At 36.6% G+C, this 18,169-nt stretch overlaps 1 protein-coding gene across 2 annotated transcripts in view; it reads left to right on the forward strand.

The window, feature by feature from the left end:
* Positions 1–18,169, forward strand: part of LOC150102729 (uncharacterized) — a 253,287-nt gene that overhangs the window by 199,386 nt on the left and 35,732 nt on the right. For both annotated transcript variants that reach the window (XM_090399201.1, XM_090399202.1), the window contains one exon: positions 9,663–9,781. In XM_090399201.1, coding sequence (XP_090255327.1) covers positions 9,663–9,781 — 119 coding nt within the window. The remainder of the gene's footprint in view (positions 1–9,662; positions 9,782–18,169) is intronic.

Consider the following 18,169-nt stretch of genomic DNA (forward strand, 5'->3'; position numbering starts at 1 on the left):
AAAACATACCTTGGAGAAATTCAAAAATTTTACAAAAATAGAAATGCAAATCAAAAAGTATAGTGAATATATGAGAGGGTTTATTAAGGGGCTTTTTTGGCTCCAATCATTATTCCCATGCCTGGTTCAAGAAGCTAGGCTTACACCTGATGCAAATGCAGCTAAATAGTTTTCTTGTTTACAAAAATGCCATAAATGGAAACTTTACATTTAAGCAGTAGATAACAATCACACATCAAATTCTGGAAATTAATAATTCAGAAAGAATTGCTACACAAGATAAATTCATTGCTTGCAATCATTGTACAGGTTGTAAGTGAAAACCTGATAAGGCTAACTATTCTCTTTAGTTCCTGCTGAGCCTTTGCCTGGTAGTTCAGATGTGCATCCAGAAAATCAATGCAGAGTCTAAACAAAGTGTTGCATTAGATAATAAACAACCTAATTCTAATTAGGTGAGTTCAGTAAATTTGTTATTTATATGTAGTTTTAAAAGCAGACATCTTATATTAGTGATATGTCTAGAAACTGGTTTGCGAAGACAAAACATAAAAATAATGTTCTTTTTTGTAGTAGTTGCAGTAATTTTCATGACCCATATGGGAGAGTTAAAATTATCTGCCATTGGATAATCTGAATCTTCCTATGAACTAATTATTACAATTACCACAAGCAAGCTGTAACCATAGAATAAGAAAGAAATTCCTAGCACACAAGGCAGGCATCCTTGACTGCTTTTGCATTAAAATGACTATTATTCAATTGCACATCAGCTGAAAGTTTAACAAAAAAAAGCAATGGGAATGAATTTAAATTTAAAAAAATAATAATTGCAAGTATTGCTCTTAGAGCAATACTTGTCTCATCTTCACAGTCTCATCAACCAGGACTAATTGGCTTAATTGACTTTACGTACGAGAGGTTGGCTGGTCAACCTATAGTACTTTAGTGCTGTATATGGGTAATTTTAATTGCTACAGATGTTCATTGTGCATCATGTTTAACGTTGCTGTCAAAAATTAAACACTGGTACAACAATATCAACAACATTGATTTTTGTCTATAGTTGAATAAAATCCCTGACTGAAATACATGAAATGATACAGATAATTATGGGAATAAGGCTCTATCCTGAGCTTAACTATTTCATTGGTGTAAGCATTTTAAATAGAGAGAGAGAGAAGAAGATGTAGCAGATGATCCCCAAGCACATGATTGAAAATAGCTAGCATCCCAAACTAATGAAGAAAGTCACAGTTTACAATGATCATCAGTTAGTGAGATAAAGGATAAACAAAGTCCATAATTACCACAGATTTGGGTAAAACAAAAATTTGTACAAAGTTTGCTCTACACTGCTTGCCTGATGAAGAAAATTCAAACTTACAAAGCAACCATATATCTTAGTTTAGGAAACATGCTTCACTTTTAGGCAAACCTAGTTTTTTTTTCAGCAGCATTGTTATTTTACATTTTTTTTTTTTACAGGGGTTGCTTAAGGGTTAAAGCTGTATAACTGAGAGGAGACCTCCACGTAGTCTTTAAAGGAATGCGAAGAACCAACCAGCGCTTCTGGTGTAATGTCAAGTCCTCACCTTCTTATGGTGCACCCTAGTAGGTATCCACCTAGATACTGAACAAATGAGGATGGGCTGGGAATTTGGAATTTAGCCAACCAAATTGTATTCTTATTAGTTTAAACCAAATTATAAAATGATGATACAACATGACAGAATTTCATGCTGGCTGGGGCATTGCCCGGTTAAACAAGGCCACTGTTATTTTTGCCAGGGAACCAGGGAAAACACCGAAAAGTCAGTTACTGGAACAAATCTGAATACACAAACCTCTCCTCAACATCACCAGAGTTAAAGATCAGTACTATCAACATAAGAAGCCTGAATGGCAAAGAAATGGAGCTAGCTGAGGAATTGGATAAGTACCAGATTGACATAATAGGGATGATTGAAACAAAAAAGACAAAGTCTGGGGAGATTATTCTGAGCAATAAATACAAAATGTTATATTCAGGCAATGACATTCAGGGAAAAGAAGGTGTAGCTATAGTATTGAACACAAAATACAAGGCTAATCTTCTTGAATGGCAAGCAATATCAAATAGAGTAATGTGGGCAAATATTAGAATGGGGAACTGGAACAATGAGACTTATTTGTGCCTGTGGTCCCACTGAAGGTTCTACTAAGGTAGAAATGGTGGAATTTTTTGAGGCTTTAGAGAAAGCAGCTGACACAATGAAAAAGGAAAAGTTGATCCTTGTTGGGGATTTAAATAGCAGAGTAGGAAATGAATCTCAGACATACAAAAATATTTTGGGAAAATTTGGAGAAAAGAGCAAATACTGATAATAATGGTAAATACTTGTTGGTTTTCTACTCAAGACATGTACTGGTTATTACTAACACAATGTTCCAACATGAAAATGTGCACAAATCCACATGGAGAGAAGAGATAAGGAATAAGAAAAGTCTCATTGACTATGTTGTTATTGATAGTGATGTTTTCTCACTAGTGCAGGACACTAAAGTGTACAGGAGATTTAAAATTGGAAGTGATGACCATTTAGTCTTGAGCTGGATAAAAGTGAATTTCATGTTGAAAAGACGAACTTGTAAGAAAGTTTTAAAGCAAATCAAAGTTGAGTAACTCTCAGATGTAAACTGTAGACTAAAATACAAATAGACTCAAACTCTTTCATTTTTTCTTGAAAAAATGAAGGAGTTTGAGAACAGGAACCAAATGTTTGAGATTCAGTGGCAAGCCCTAAAGAAAACATTGATTCAGCCCGAGAGGCATGTGGTGAGGTTGTCTGCAAGTATAGAAAAATCAGAACTCCATGGTGGACACAGGAAGTTAAAGAGGCAGTGAAGGAAAAGAAGAAAGCATATCAAAAGTTCCTGGTGAATAAGTCAGCTTGTGCTCTTAAATAAGAGACAAATGTAAGGAATTTAAACACTGTGTAAAACTAGCTAAACAGAAGTCATGGGAAGACTTTAGTAAGAACATAGAAAATAAATATCAAGAGGGTGGCAAGATATTCTAGAGGCTGTTGAAAAACTCAGAAATGGAAGAAAGAGTGCTGTAAAAGGAATACAGAGGTGATAAAGGTGACATGAAAGCTGGTGAAAAAGATATCCTTGATGTATGGAGTAATTGCTCCAAAAAATTGCTAAACGAAACAATCAGTGACTGGACAGTAGTAAAAAAAACACTCAACAGGCATGCAATCAGGAATACATATCCATACTTGAAGTAGAAAAAGCCATAAAAAACCTGAAATGTGGAAAGGCAGCAGGAATAGATGATATTTGATTAGTATTGTTCAAGTATGGAGGTATAAATGTCTTACAGTGGCTGCACTGCATAATTCAGAAGGACAAATTCCAGATGATTGGAGTAGAACTTTCATAATACCCATTTTTAAAATGGGAAATAAATTTGAATGTGAGAATTACAGAGTTATTTCCCTACTGAATATTCCTGGTAAGATTTATGCAAGTATACTTGAGAAACAGGTTTGAGGATTGTGGAAGGGAAGCCTGGTGAAGAACGAGCTGGATTCAGGCCAAATAGAGGCTGTCAGGATCAGATTTTCACTTTACGACAAATAGTTGAGAAATCATGGGAATATAACAAAGATCTGTATTTAAGTTTTGTAGATCTGGAAAAGGCATATGACAAGGTGCCAAGAGGAAAGCTATTCAAAACACTACAATTGTATACTGTCAATGGAGCATTATATCAAGATACATCAAGCCTACATCATGGCATCAAGCAATGCCATGATATCTGTTCAGCCAGTTGGGCTATCTCAGATCAAGAATCAGTGGTACCATATTGTGATGGAAGCTAAGGAGTCAACTCCAGTGCTATCCTGCAGTAGACGACCCACCTCACTCACTGAATGTGGCCGTAGGGTGCTATGAAGGATGATATGTAAAAATCGTCATTCCTCAGCTTACATGTTGAATGTGGTGTTCCAGGCATCGACTGGTGGAACACAAATCTGCATAAAAACATCCAGAACCAAGGCTTACAACTTGGGTTTCCATGGAAGGACTGCAATATACAATCCCTATAATACCTGAACCAACATGTAGTGTCATGTTCAGTGGTGCAAAGAACGATGTGTTATGAAGCAACGAATCATGCTACACCCTCTACTGAGCAGATGGTTGGGTGTGGTGGATGCCTGTTGAGTGTCAATTGCTAGAGTGTGTAACCCCAACTATGAGATTTTGAGGGTGCAGTATAATGATATGGTCCTGTTTTCCTGGTTTGTGGTTTTTTTTGTTTTCCTCCATTTGTGGTCCCATGAACATTGAACTCTGAATAATATCTTAACATTCTGGACAATGCAGTGCTTCCTACTTTGTGGCATTTCTGTGGAACTGACTGTTGTCTCTTTCATCAAGACAATGCAGTCATAAGTGGACATGAATGTCATCACACTTACTGGCCTTTCACAGGGTCATGATCTCAACCCCCATTGAATATCTCTGGAATGAACTGGAGTGTCGGATGAGGTCAATGGACGTCCACTTCACAATAGTCCAAGACCTCATTACATGCCTACAGCAATCATGATTCAAAATGCCCATTGATCGCTATTTTATGCTTGTGGAAAGTATGCCTCGTAGGATTGCTGAAGTCATCACAGTGAAAGGAGGGCCTGCATCTTATTAATGTAGGCACCGTGGCTGTTTGTTCCTCACACTATGGTGTCTGTTGACTTCTTTGCAAGCAGTGCATCTGCATTGCAGATAGTGTTTCGAGTCTTTCCAAAGCTTGTATTGAAGGCTCTATGAAATGTTTAGTCCCTTGGAGATGATTTTGGGTGAACAAATAAGAACACATTTTCCCTATCTATATTTTGGCTTATTTCAATTTGCTCCCATTACTTTTTTTGATGTGCTTTGTGTTGCAGTTGACATTTTATTTTCTGAGTTATGATATATACTCTTATGTATTTCATAGGGGAAGAATTGTATTGAGGGAAAAATTGCTGCTTTAGAGACGAAGCATTGCAATTTTAGTCACTTCAGGCTTCTAATAAGGTGGTGATGAATTCATTCAAGGCTGTGAAAATCATTTGCCATCCAAAGGTTTTCACAAACATCTATACCATAGTGGGATTTGAACCCACTACATGAAAGTCAAGGTAGCATACTCAACCAACTGTGATTGTAAGAAAGTTATTGCTAGGGCCATTTTCCCATTATGAACTTTTTTCCAAGTAGCTCTGATTTGATAAACTATATTCTGAAGCTTCATATACACAGTTCCTGTGGCCCTTTTCCTGCCATTGTGTTCTAAACACTTCTTTTGCTAATTTTAAAATCTCGTTTTGTTTTTTAATTGAATTAAAAGTGATTCTTTAAATATCAAAAATCTTTTCACATTTTGTATCATATTATATAATTTTTTACTTCTTATCTCTGTCTGCATGTGCTTTCTCTCATGCTAAAATGGCATTCCAGTTGTCATTGGCAGCATTTACAGGTGATAATACCAGTTGATATGATTAGGAATCCCCAATCAGGCATACTAGTGTTGATCATCTTGCTTAGTGCAATATTAAATAGTTTTTAATGTGTGTGATTTTCAAATAACCGAAATCATACATTGATGAGCTATGAAAATTTCTGTACTGTAACAAATTATAAAAAACAGAAGTTATTACACCTTATATGTACACAAATCTCTATCAGTTAAGAATTTTCCTGATAAAATCACAACCTTTGTTGCAACACTAAGCATATTATCTGAATTAAAATTTGTTAATAGCTAACAGATTGGTTCCATCTGGAGACAGATAATATGAAGAAATTAAAGAAGTCAAGAAATTATATTATTTTCTTTTAAACTGACATGGTAATCTGAATACATTTTTGAAAATTATGGAGACAACTACCGTGTTTGAATAAAAACTTTAGTTTAATATAACTAAAATCTACATGCGACGTTTCGACCTTTATGTCAAGGTCATCTTCTGAAGCATACAACTATACACAGACAACAAGCCACACTACAATCAAACTGGTTTGTTAAAGTTACTGACCAACCGCTACAACAATTGTTGGCCTGACCTCTGGCGGGAAAAAAAAAAAAAAAAACTAGTAGCCGATAACATATATAAGCTGGTAAAATATAACCCAACAAACAGGATAAAGGATAAAACAGAAAAACTACTCGAGTCTGTCAATTCTTGGCCATCATACACAGTTAAAAAACTCAACCCCCACTATGCCTGCCCAGAATATATGGGGTCCCGAAAATACACAAACAAAATGTGCCCCTTCGACCAATTGTGGAAGGAATAGATAGCCCAATTACCACTTAGCCAAGAAATTAGCGTCAACACTCAAGGAGTTGGTAGGTCATTCCCCCTCCTACATAAAGAACACACAACACTTTATATACAAAATTAAAAACATAACACTCGACAAAGACGACCTATTAGTCAGTTTCGGCGTTTCTACCCTTTTCACAAATGTCCCCATCAATGACACAATTCTCCTGCTACAGAACAAATTTCTGCCCGACATTACGGCCCTCTTTTCCCATGTACTACAGTCCGGTTACTTCGTGTGGCAAAACAAATTTTACCTACAAAAAGAAGGTACAGCCATGGGCTCACCACTATCCCCCCCAATCTCTAACTTCTACATGGAAACCTTTGAGCAAAGGGCTCTTGATTCCCCCATGCTAAGACCGACAGTCTGGCTTAGATATGTTGATGACGTGTTCGCGATCTGGCTGCACGGGCGACAAACGCTAAACACATTCCTTAGCCACCTGAACAAACAACACGAACGCATACAATTTACCATCGAAATCGAAAATCAAAACTCGCTCTCGTTCCTACACACACTAGTCGCACGTCTTCCTTCAGGCAGTCTATCCTTCACGGTCTACCAAAAACCAACACACACAGGCCAATACATACATGCTAATTCATACCACCACCCATCACAACAATATCGAGTCATTAACACCCTTAAAAACAGAGCTACAACAATTTGCTCTAACCAGCAATCCCTGAAACTAGAAATCATCAGCGACACATTCATAAATAATGGCTATAACAAAAATACTATTAATAAATACTCCATAAAACAACAACAAAAACGAATCTAGATTACAGTAAAACCATAGCCATCCCATACATTAAAGGGTTATCAGAAAAAATCAACAGAATCCTACAACATTATAACATCAATGCCACCTTCAAGCCACCCACTAACTTAAAACCATATTCAGCTCCTCTAAGGATCCTCTCCTCCCATTGGCACATCCTGGAGTCTATTGCATCCGCTGCACCTATAACTTACCGTACATTGGTGAAACAGGACGGACAATCCCTATACATAAGAAAGAACACATTAGACACATTAAATATAACCATTATGGTGAAGCAGGCCTCTCAGATCACGCGCTCAACACCTTACACCAAATCAACTGGAAAAGCACCCTCTCTTTACACCATACAAAAACCTGGTATGAAAGGAAATTTAAGGAAGCCTGCGAAATCCTGATAAACCACCCAAATAAATATCAACAACAAAGATGGCATGAAAATTCCAAGGATCTGGATGGCACACATTCAGCCTACCTAATATATAAGATCCAGCATAAGTCAGGACTCTAGCCAATCTTCAGCTAGTATTAGAAACCATTCCATACCAACTGGCTGGAATGTATTTATAATCATGATGTTAATATATGTATATAGATAGATTCATAAACTTGTTGTTGCGCCCAATGTATTTCACAACCAACAGATAACACAAATAATAGGACTCTAGCGTTGATGTATAATTAATTATTTATTTATTTTATTTATTATTATTATTGTTATTATTTTTTTTTTTCACCAGAGGTCAGGCCAACAATTGTTGTAGCGGTTGGTCAGTAACTTTAACAAACCAGTTTGATTGTAGTGGTTGTCTGTGTGTAGCTGTATGCTCCAAAAGATGACCTTGACTTTAGTTATATTAAACTAAAGTTTTTATTCAAACACGGTAGTTGTCTCCATAATTTTCAAAAATTGTATTCTTGTTTAATCCTTGATCCAAATGTGTGCAAACAAAGTTTGCTCCTGAAGTATATCTTCATGACTGGGCTATTTGTATGATTGGGCAATGACTTTGCATTAATTGCCTTAGTATCCCATAATGCAAACACACACTACGGTATTGTCCTCATCCTTTCGGAATGGCCATTATCCAAACCGGTTTTGAATTTTATTGAGATTTTGTTAAAGGTTAGGGATACCTCTCCAAACTCTGTGCAATCTACAAGGTCACTCTAAATTTCAATGAGTGACTTGGAAAGATCATCACTCTTGACCTGAATTACTTCAGGACAAGAGACTTAGTGATGGCTCCACATAGTGATATGCAACAACCTAGCACCAAGGCAGAACTGCTCTGCTCTTCAGGAAGCAAGCCTGCCGTCAGTGGGAGCCAGGCCCAAAGAGATACCAAGGTTGAAGTAAGGCAGAAGTCAAATATTTCCCATTTACAAGCAGTGAAAAGATGTTACAAGTAAAATACTCTGGATTAAAGCATGTTGAAAGTTTTCTCACGTGGTCAGAAATGATGTGTGGGAAAAAAAAATACAAGAAATTGTATTCTTGTTTAATCCTTTTCATTACTTCAACATGGTATTGTAAAATCTCTCATGATATGTAACTATGTAACTTATCATGTTCACTTTTACATGTTTTTCTAAGGAAATTGCACTTTAAGGAAATGTCAAATTTTGCCTATAATAATGATCTTGTATTTGTAATAAATTAACTGTGAGCCTTTGTAAAAATAATGTGGTGCATGACATCATCATGTACTGCTATTAACTTATGTCTAATCAGTAAGTCTAATTGCAAGAATAGTGAAGAATTCTAAGAATTGCGATATATAGCAGATTCAAAAGACACGCAAAGTATGACGTCATCATGGTTGGATATCAATATGTGACCATATGTGGAAGTTTTAAGCAATGCGTGCATGCGTACAACAGACATCCAGGTCTATATAAGGTGAGACGTCAAGAAGGACTTTGTCTTAGCGTTTTTCACCTTTTATCTGTGTGTGCCGCCTTGTGAGATCTGCTGTCAGTAATGGGAAGAGAAGCATCATAGGTTTCTGAGTCTTCTACTTGGGTCTGCTGCCACATGAGGTCCGATGTTGGGAATCGAAAGAGCTGCACATTGCCACCATATTAAGGGTCTTATAAGGCATTGAATAATCGATGACTCGGATGAAGAAGAAATTTGGCGGGAAATCAATAAGGAACCAGCAGAAGGAAAGAAAACAAGAAGGATCACTTTTGTGTGAACAAAGGATTCATCAGGTGTGTCTGTTTATGGGTACAATAAGATAATGTAAATTTATGTTGAATTAAGGTCACTCAATGTATACTTTATTGTCAGTTTGTGTATATATGAATGGCAGGATATTTTAGATAGTGATTTAGCTTTAAAGTAAGTAAATTAGAATTAAGTTTGAATTAGGAAGAATTGAAAATAACAAAAGAATTATAATGCAATTGTATATATATATGATCATTTTTTTGACAGTTTCCTGTCAAAAAAAATTGTGTGCTTGCTGAGTAAAAACAAAAGGAAATTTTATTACAGAAAATGGAAGATACAAGTATGTAAAGCATGTGGTTCCAAAGGTAGTCATATTGCATGCATTCCTGAGGCAGCATCAAATGATAAATGGGAATGTGAAGTTTGTAGAACAATTTTGAAGAGTATGTACATTGAAATTTCATTTTTTCTGTTTTTCATAATTCATTATTTGCAATACTGTAAGATTTCCATGAAAATTTTGCACTAAAAAAACGAGAAATATCTGAGATGCATATTTAACTCAATAATGGTGAATCTTCTGTTTTATACCATCATCTCAATGTGGTTCAAGTAGATCAGCAGTGATTAATGGCAGTCAGCCTGTTCTGTCTTCATTTCCCACATTCATCTTCCCTTCACTCAAGATCCTACACCAACACTCACCACTTCCCTCACTCATGACATTTTCTCCTTATTCTTCACTACCTTGCCAATAAATTTCAGCTGGTTAAACGTTTTTATCACTGACCATATCTTACACCTCGCAAGATTTTTGATTTTCTTATTCATTTTTTGACACGTCGAGAACTTATAAACACAGACTGTGAACTGACAATGTGTGCATTATATATTTCTTGACTCCTGCAATATCATTGCACAGGTGTATCCCTTCTTTTGCTGCTAACATATGTGATCAGACCTTAGTTTCCAGACTCACTTATTACCTTTTTTTTTTTTTTTTTTTTTAATATATTTGTCATTGAGGCTATCTGTTTACTGTAATAATTTTCTTCAGAACTCTAAATATATCTTTGGTTTCATGTCTTCGATAAACTGTTTTATTACTAACCTATAATTAAAATCAATATAAATACTGTCTCGACTGATAGTTTACTAAAAATATTGAATTTTATTGGATAATTTATCTTATATTACATTTAAATGTATTTCAGTTCCAGAATAAGAAGAGGTGGTACCACCTCTTCTTATCCTATTATCTGTTTCTATATTTTATTATTATTGTTGTTCCGGGAAACTCCAAGGAGTCGACAGACTCATCGAGGGAGGCCCTAACATCATGTCAAGAACAACTATTCAACATTCACACAGTATCTATCATACCTTGCCTTGAACTCATTCACGGTCGTAGCACCCACAACAGACTCTGGAAGCTTATTCCACTCATTTACCACTCTCCAAGTAAAGAACCTAGCTCTAACACCCTTGTCAACCACGCTCTTGCCCAGCTTCCATGCATGGTCCCTAGTCCTCCCACCACCAGTCATATTTTCAAAAATATCTTCTGGATCAATCTTATAAAAACCCTTCAGTTATTTGAATGTCTCAATCATATCACCCCTCCTTCGCCTATCGTCCAATTTCTGCAACCGACAAATCTTCAACCTATTCTCATAAGGTTCATTCCACAGACCTGCTATCATCTTGGTCACTCGTCTCTGGACCCTCTCCACTTCCTCCCCATCACGAAGAAACCCTGGTTACCCATAACTGGGCACAGAAGTCCAGATGGGGTCTTATCAAGGCTCGATACAGAGGAACAACAACTTGTTCGTCTTTGCATGTTAAAGTATTTTTCAGAAGCCAAGTGATTTGGTGAGCTGTTTTAGTTACTTTTGCAATGTGCCCCCTAAACTTCAACTCCCTATCCACCAACACTCCCAAATCCCTGGCCTCATCAATCTCCTGGAGTATGGTTCAACCAATGCGATATACTGCTGCTATTCTTTTCACCCCAAAGTGCATAACCTTACACTTTGCCACATTAAATTGACATCCATTTTTCCTAGCCCAGTCCTCCAAACTATCCAAATCATCCTGTAAAATTTTGACATCCTGTGCACTCACAGTTACTCTACCCAACTTTGCATCATCAGCAAACAAGTGAACACTTCCTCTCAGATCCTTTCCAATATCATTGATGAACAAATTGAAAAGCAGTGGTCCAAGAACAGAGCCCTGTGGCACTCCACTAGTCACAAGATGTCTTTTAGACTCCACTCCTGAATAAACCACACTTTGATATCTCTCCTTCAACCACCCTCCTATCCATCTCACCAACCCTATATCCATAGCCATCTGCTCCAGTTTACTGATTAGGGTTCCATGTGGTATCCTATCAAAGGCCTTGGCAAGGTCCAGTAGTATCACTGTAAACCCATTACCCCTATCCAGTTCAGCCGTCACTGTGTTATAAAACGTGAGCAAGTTACTGAGGCATGATCTACCCTTCACAAAACCATGTTGTCCCCCATACAATATCCCATTTTCATCTATCCAATCCTGTATTCTTTTCTTGACTAATTTCTTTAAGACCTTGACAATGATTCCTGATATGCTAATCGGTCGGTAATTTACAACAGCAGTCTTGGAACCACCTTTATGCAGTGGAACTATTTTCCCCTCTTTCCACCCGCTCGGGACTAACCCAGACCCGAGACTCAAATTAAACAAAATGGTCAAGGGTACTGACAATTCTTTAGCTGCTTCTCGTACAACACGAGCTGGTATACCATCCAATCCCACAGATGTATTGACATTGAGGTTATGCAATAGACTACTCACCTCCACTTCATTAACCACAATTCCCGTATAATCTACTGGTTTATTCGTTTCTGCAATGTCACCACCTGGATGATATACTCTTGCAAAGTGCTCACTCAGTAACTCAACTATCTCAACTGATTCAGTTACCTCCCTACCATCGCATTCTTTAAAATCAATCTGCCATGTACATTTTTCCTTTTACTTGCTACATATCTAAAAAACTGTTTAGGATTCTCTTTAGCCTGCATGGCCAATGTTCTTTCGTAATCCTTTTTTGCTTTTCTTACCACACTTGTCACCCTTCTGGCCTGCGCTTTATACCGTTCATGTGCCTGCCGGTCACCCTTTTCCTTAAATTCCCTCCATAGTTGTTTCTTTTTTTGCAGCTTAATGGTGTTATTCATCCATTTAACCCCTACTTGATTTATTATTCGGACTCTAGGTATACAGTCAGCCATTGCTTCATGCAAGCACTTCTTAACTACCTCCCATGCACTATCAACTTCTAGTCCTTGCAGTTGTACATGCCATGGCACTGAACCAATCAAACTCCTAAGCTTGTCATACTTTCCAGCCCGATAATTCCACATGTACCCTGTCTTAATTGAAAATTCTACACCTTTAGCCACCTCCCAAGTTAAAACCCTATGATCACTCTCACCGATTGGTGGCAATGTGGTCATATTTGTTACAGCCAAATCCTCAGATGTAATTACTAGGTCAAGCACTCTCTGACCCCTAGTATTTTCCATTACGTGCTGTCGCAGATAGTTATCCCTTATTAACCGCATAAAATCCAGTTCCTTCCTTCCGTGTGTCCTCTCCTCACTCCAATCAATGCGACCATAGTTGAAATCTCCCATAATAATCACCCTCCTTCCACCCATTTCTTCTATTTGCTTGTGCATACTGTCACCACCATCTTTTCCATCACTTGGTCTATAGCAGCACCCAATTGTATATTTAGTTCTGCTAGCCACAATCTCACACCAAATGGCCTCAAATGTGCTCTTTTCTCTATCCTGCAATTCAACTTCTATTCTCCTTGGCTGGAGCTCATCAGCTATCATCAACAATACTCCTCCCCCCATTTTATTCTCTCTGTCATTCCTGAACACACTATACCCATCACATTCAATCCCACTAGTTATATCATCTACAGTCAGCCATGTTTCACTAATACCTATAACCTGTGGTCTGGAAGTGCCAACCATGGCCAAAAACTCTTCCTTCTTGTTCCTAATACTCCTAGTATTAGTGTACATGAATTTAAGACCCCCATTAGCCCCAACCCTACCTTGATGCCTTATATTAACTATCCCACTCAGATTTGTTATCCTTATTTGCTCTGGCATATATATTCATTCTTACATTCAACTGTCTCCATAAGGACTGTATATCTACTCCCCCCCCCCCCCCTTAACAAATCTAGTTTCCCTGAATTTGTACATCCACTACATTCAGCAACACTTTCTCAAGTCTCCTTACACCGTAACCATTCAAATGCAAGCCATCCATCTTATATAGATCCTTTCGCCCATCGAACTCACTCCACACATCTACAAATTCCACACCACTCGTCATACATAACCCACGCATAAAGTCATTCGCAATTATGGCCCTCCTTTTAAACATTTCACTGTCATACCGTGGCAATAGACTAATCATTCTAACTCTCTCACTCTTTTCTTTTGCTACCTCAAACAATTCATTCAGGTCTTCTATCATTTCCATTTTATCTCCTTTCAAATCATTCGTACCTGCCACAACAATAATTTCTTTCACCCTTTCCTTTTGCTCTCTAATAGACTCAGTTACGTCCTTTATGGTCGCACCAGGTTGGTACGATTTTGTCAAATCCTCTACTAACACACCTCGTACTAACGAGTCTCCATACAGCACTCTATCCTTCATTTTGTTCATGTTCACATTCATACGTCTATTTTTCCTGTCATACCTTTTATTATTGGTTGGTTCATTCAGTCTACTTTTGTTCATGCACTCTAGCTGCTGTTTTGCTCTTTCTATCGCACTATTCAACAACGCGATCTCACTCAATGCATCTATCTCATCTTTTTTATTCTCTGAGAAACCATTTATACTATCATTCACACTTTCTACATTCACACTCTCACAATTTTCATGTACAACCTTGCCGTTTCTTGTCATATCCCTATTTCCTTCATTCTGAAGGTTGACAAAAATATCACACTCACGATCCGAAATACACTTCAATTCCTCATTCTCCCTACATTTTCTACACACATTCAATCCTTTATTATCATCTAACCACACTCCGACCGCACTCCGCAAAACGTACATTTCACAGCTAGTACACTGACTCATTTCTTTTATACTACCGTTCTTTGATAAGGATGGCGAACCTTCATTACTGGCCGCCATTTTCCTTCGCCATCTTGTATTAGGTACCACTGAAAATTGTATTAGGATAATACAATTTTCAGTGAGATGGCAAATATTTAATTGCCATCTCACTGAAAATTGTATTATCCTAAACAGTTGTAATATTTTGCTGTTTCCATAGATTCACCATAGAGAATACATTTGATGTTTTCCATGTTTTCATGGTCTGTCTTTTTTTTATTGATAGTCATCATCATTATAAATTCCTGATATGTACCCTCGGGGGTATACAGGATATTACGGTAGTACTACATGAAAAAGTTACATCATTCTAACTTCTGATTGACAATTTTCCACCAAATGAACCAATTAATTTGGAGAAATTATTTGGATATCACTCCATCTACATCTTGATTTTCCTTTGGGTCTTTTTCCTGTCAACCTGGCAAAGAACACTTGTTTAGCTAATCTTTCTTCTCCCATTTTGTTTAAGTGGCCATACCACCTGAGATTAGCTCTGCCAATACATTCCTGAATGCTAACAATGGCAAGATTCTTTCATAATATCTTCATGTTTAATATGATGATGTCATTGATGCCATCTTTTCTCTTCCCTGATCTTTCTCGGAGCTTATATCTGTCTCCAGTCTTTGATCAAGTCTTTCATTTCCAACCCATCTGCCAGATCCATAAGTTAAAATTGATTTGAACACAGTCTTGTATACAGCTAATTTAGTGTTTTTACTAATTTCTTTCTTATTTTATATAAATTTATTCATCTGACTTCCTACCATACCAGATTTACTAATTCTGTTGTCTATTTCCATATTCAATTTGACATTTTCATTAAAAATTGTGCCTAAATAGCTGAGATGTGTTTTACTTCTTCTATAGGTTCTCCATTTAAGATACAGTTGATGTTTTCATTATCTTTTTATTGCTGATTTTCATATCATTTATTACAACAGTTATTTAATTTAGTCAGGAAATCTTGTAGACTTGTTCTAGATTTATTTAGAAGTATAACATCATCTGCATAAAGTAAAGAGCTGAAATTAACATCACCAATTTTGACATCAGGTTTAATACCACTTTCCTTCATAATGTGATCCAGTAGATAATAACATTGGAGATAATGTTTACCCTGCCCTTGTTGCACACCTGAACATCAAACCATCTTCTTGTATACCTCCTTCATTTCTAGCTTCTGACTTACATCTTAAATATTGACCATGTATTGTTTGATATAATGTCCCATTTACACCATACAACTGTAGCGTTTTGAAGAGCTTTCCTCTCGTCACCTTGTGATAGGTTATATTGTCATATCCTTGTAGTATGCTTTATTGATGGCATTTATACTAAATTTGTTACAGCAGTCATTCAATTAAAGAATTGTGAACACCTACTGTAGATTAATTTAGACATATAACATGATATGCATAAAGTAAAGAGCTTAGTTTAGTATCTCTAATTTTGATTTAGGTTTATTATCACTTTTCTTCAATTTAATGTGATCCTTATCCTATATGCTCAGTATAACAAAATCTTAAGGACCATAGGAATAGTTTGCTTTAGTGAATTTAGGGAATAGTTTGCTTTTAGCACGGCATTGTTCTTATGGGCCTTAGATGGATTTTTCATTAGTTTATAATATCAAATGACGAATAAAAGTTATATATTTCTCTGTATAGTATCCCATTCAAACCATATATGCGGTGTTTTCAACAGTCTTCTCTCTCTCTCTCTTGGCACATTATTTTAGGTCTTTTCCAAAACACCTAATCATAAACACAGATCCTTATTATATTCCTACCATTTATCAGATATTTGTCTTAAAAATAGTCCTGACAACCTCTAGTTGTCCTGAACGTTGTCTTGTTCTTTCCTACATTTCTTTTTCACAGTTTTATTTCGCCTCTTTTCATACATGCTTGTATAAACCTTGCCTGGAGAGTTCAGCAGGAAAATTCTCATATTTAGCTTTATTTTCTTCTTTTTTCAGTCAGTGCTATGAGATCTTTACTCCATTCACATGGAAGTAGATCTGAATTATGCTGCATACCCACTATACAATTTTTATACTTCCATATTTCAGCTCTTCTGGCCAGATGTCCTTTCTATTCTTTTTATATATCACCTTTATTATTTCTGATTCCTTTCATTTTTCAATAATCTCCAACAGTTTACCATTTTCACGATATTTGTATTCTGTATTCTTCAAGTCTTCCCTTGAGTTTTGTTTCATCATCATCAAATTCCTAACATATACCCTCAGGAGGTGTACAGGATCTTATAATGGTACTACATGAAAAGTTACATCATTATTAACTTTTCAAAAATTTTCCTCCAGATTAGCCTGTTATCCGTCAACATTTCAGTATTATCAGATCTTATATTTCTGTCTTCTAAAGCACTTTTTACTGTATCAATTCACGTATATCTTGGTCTTCCTCTAGGTCTTTTGCCTGCCATTCTAGCAAAGAATACTTGTTTAGCTAATCTTTCCTCTCTCATTCTATTTAAATAGTCATACCACCTGAGATTAGCTCTGCTAACACATTCCTGAACGCTAACAATGTCAAGTTCTTTTCTAATATCCTCATTTTTAATATACTACTGCAATTGATGCCATCTGTTCAGTCCCCCTAATCTTTTTCAGGACTCTCATATCTGTTGTCTCTTTTCTTTGATCAAGAGTTTTATTCCCAACCCATCTCTTAGATCTATAAGATATTTGTATTCTTAGTTAAAATTGGTTTGCACACTCACCTGATACAGCTAGTTTAGTGTTTTGACTAATCACTCTCCCTTATTCCATATAAATTTATTCAGTTGACTTCCTACCATACCAGCTTCGCTAATTCTGCTGTCTGTTTCCAAGTTTAATTTGTCATCTTCACTAAAAATTGTGCCTAAATAGCTGGAATATTTCACTTGTTCTATAAGGTTCTCCATTCAGAATGCTGTTGATGTTTTCAATGTTTCTGCCTACTTTCGTTGTTTTGGTCTTTTTACCACTGAGTTTCATTCCAAATTTGTTACAGCTGGTTTTCAATTTAGTTAGAAAATCCTGGAGACTTGCACTGGATGTGTTTGGGAGTACAAGATCATCTGTATAAAGTAAAGAGTTGAGACCAACATCTCCAAACTTAATATCAGGTTTGATACTGCTTTTCTTCATAATGTAATCCATATAGATGAAGAATAACAGTGGAGATATTGTACACCCTCATCACGCACACCTGACTTAACATCAAACCATTTTTCCTGTTCATCCTTCAATTCTAACTACTAATTTACGACTCAAATGGGAACTATGTATTGCTTGATATAATGTCCTATTTACACCATATAACTGGAAGGTTTATGACAAAATTTCATGCCGGCTGTGGCGTCGTCCGGTTAAACAAGGCCCAGGGAACCAGGGTGAACAGCAAAAAGTCGGCTATTGGAAAAAATCTGAAAAAACACCCCAACTCAACATTGCCAGAGTTAAAGATCGGTACTCTCAACATAAGAAGCCTGAATGACAAAGAAATGGAGCAAGCTGAGGAATTAGATAAGTACCAGATCGACATAATAGGGCTGACTGAAACAAAAAAGACAAAAACTGGTGAGATCTTTCTGAGCAATAAATA

Source organism: Typopeltis vanoorti, chromosome 10 (assembly GCF_054136105.1).
Source record: "Typopeltis vanoorti isolate ZY-2024b chromosome 10, IOZ_Tvanoo_1.0, whole genome shotgun sequence".
Classification (NCBI taxonomy): Eukaryota; Metazoa; Arthropoda; class Arachnida; order Uropygi; family Thelyphonidae; genus Typopeltis; species Typopeltis vanoorti.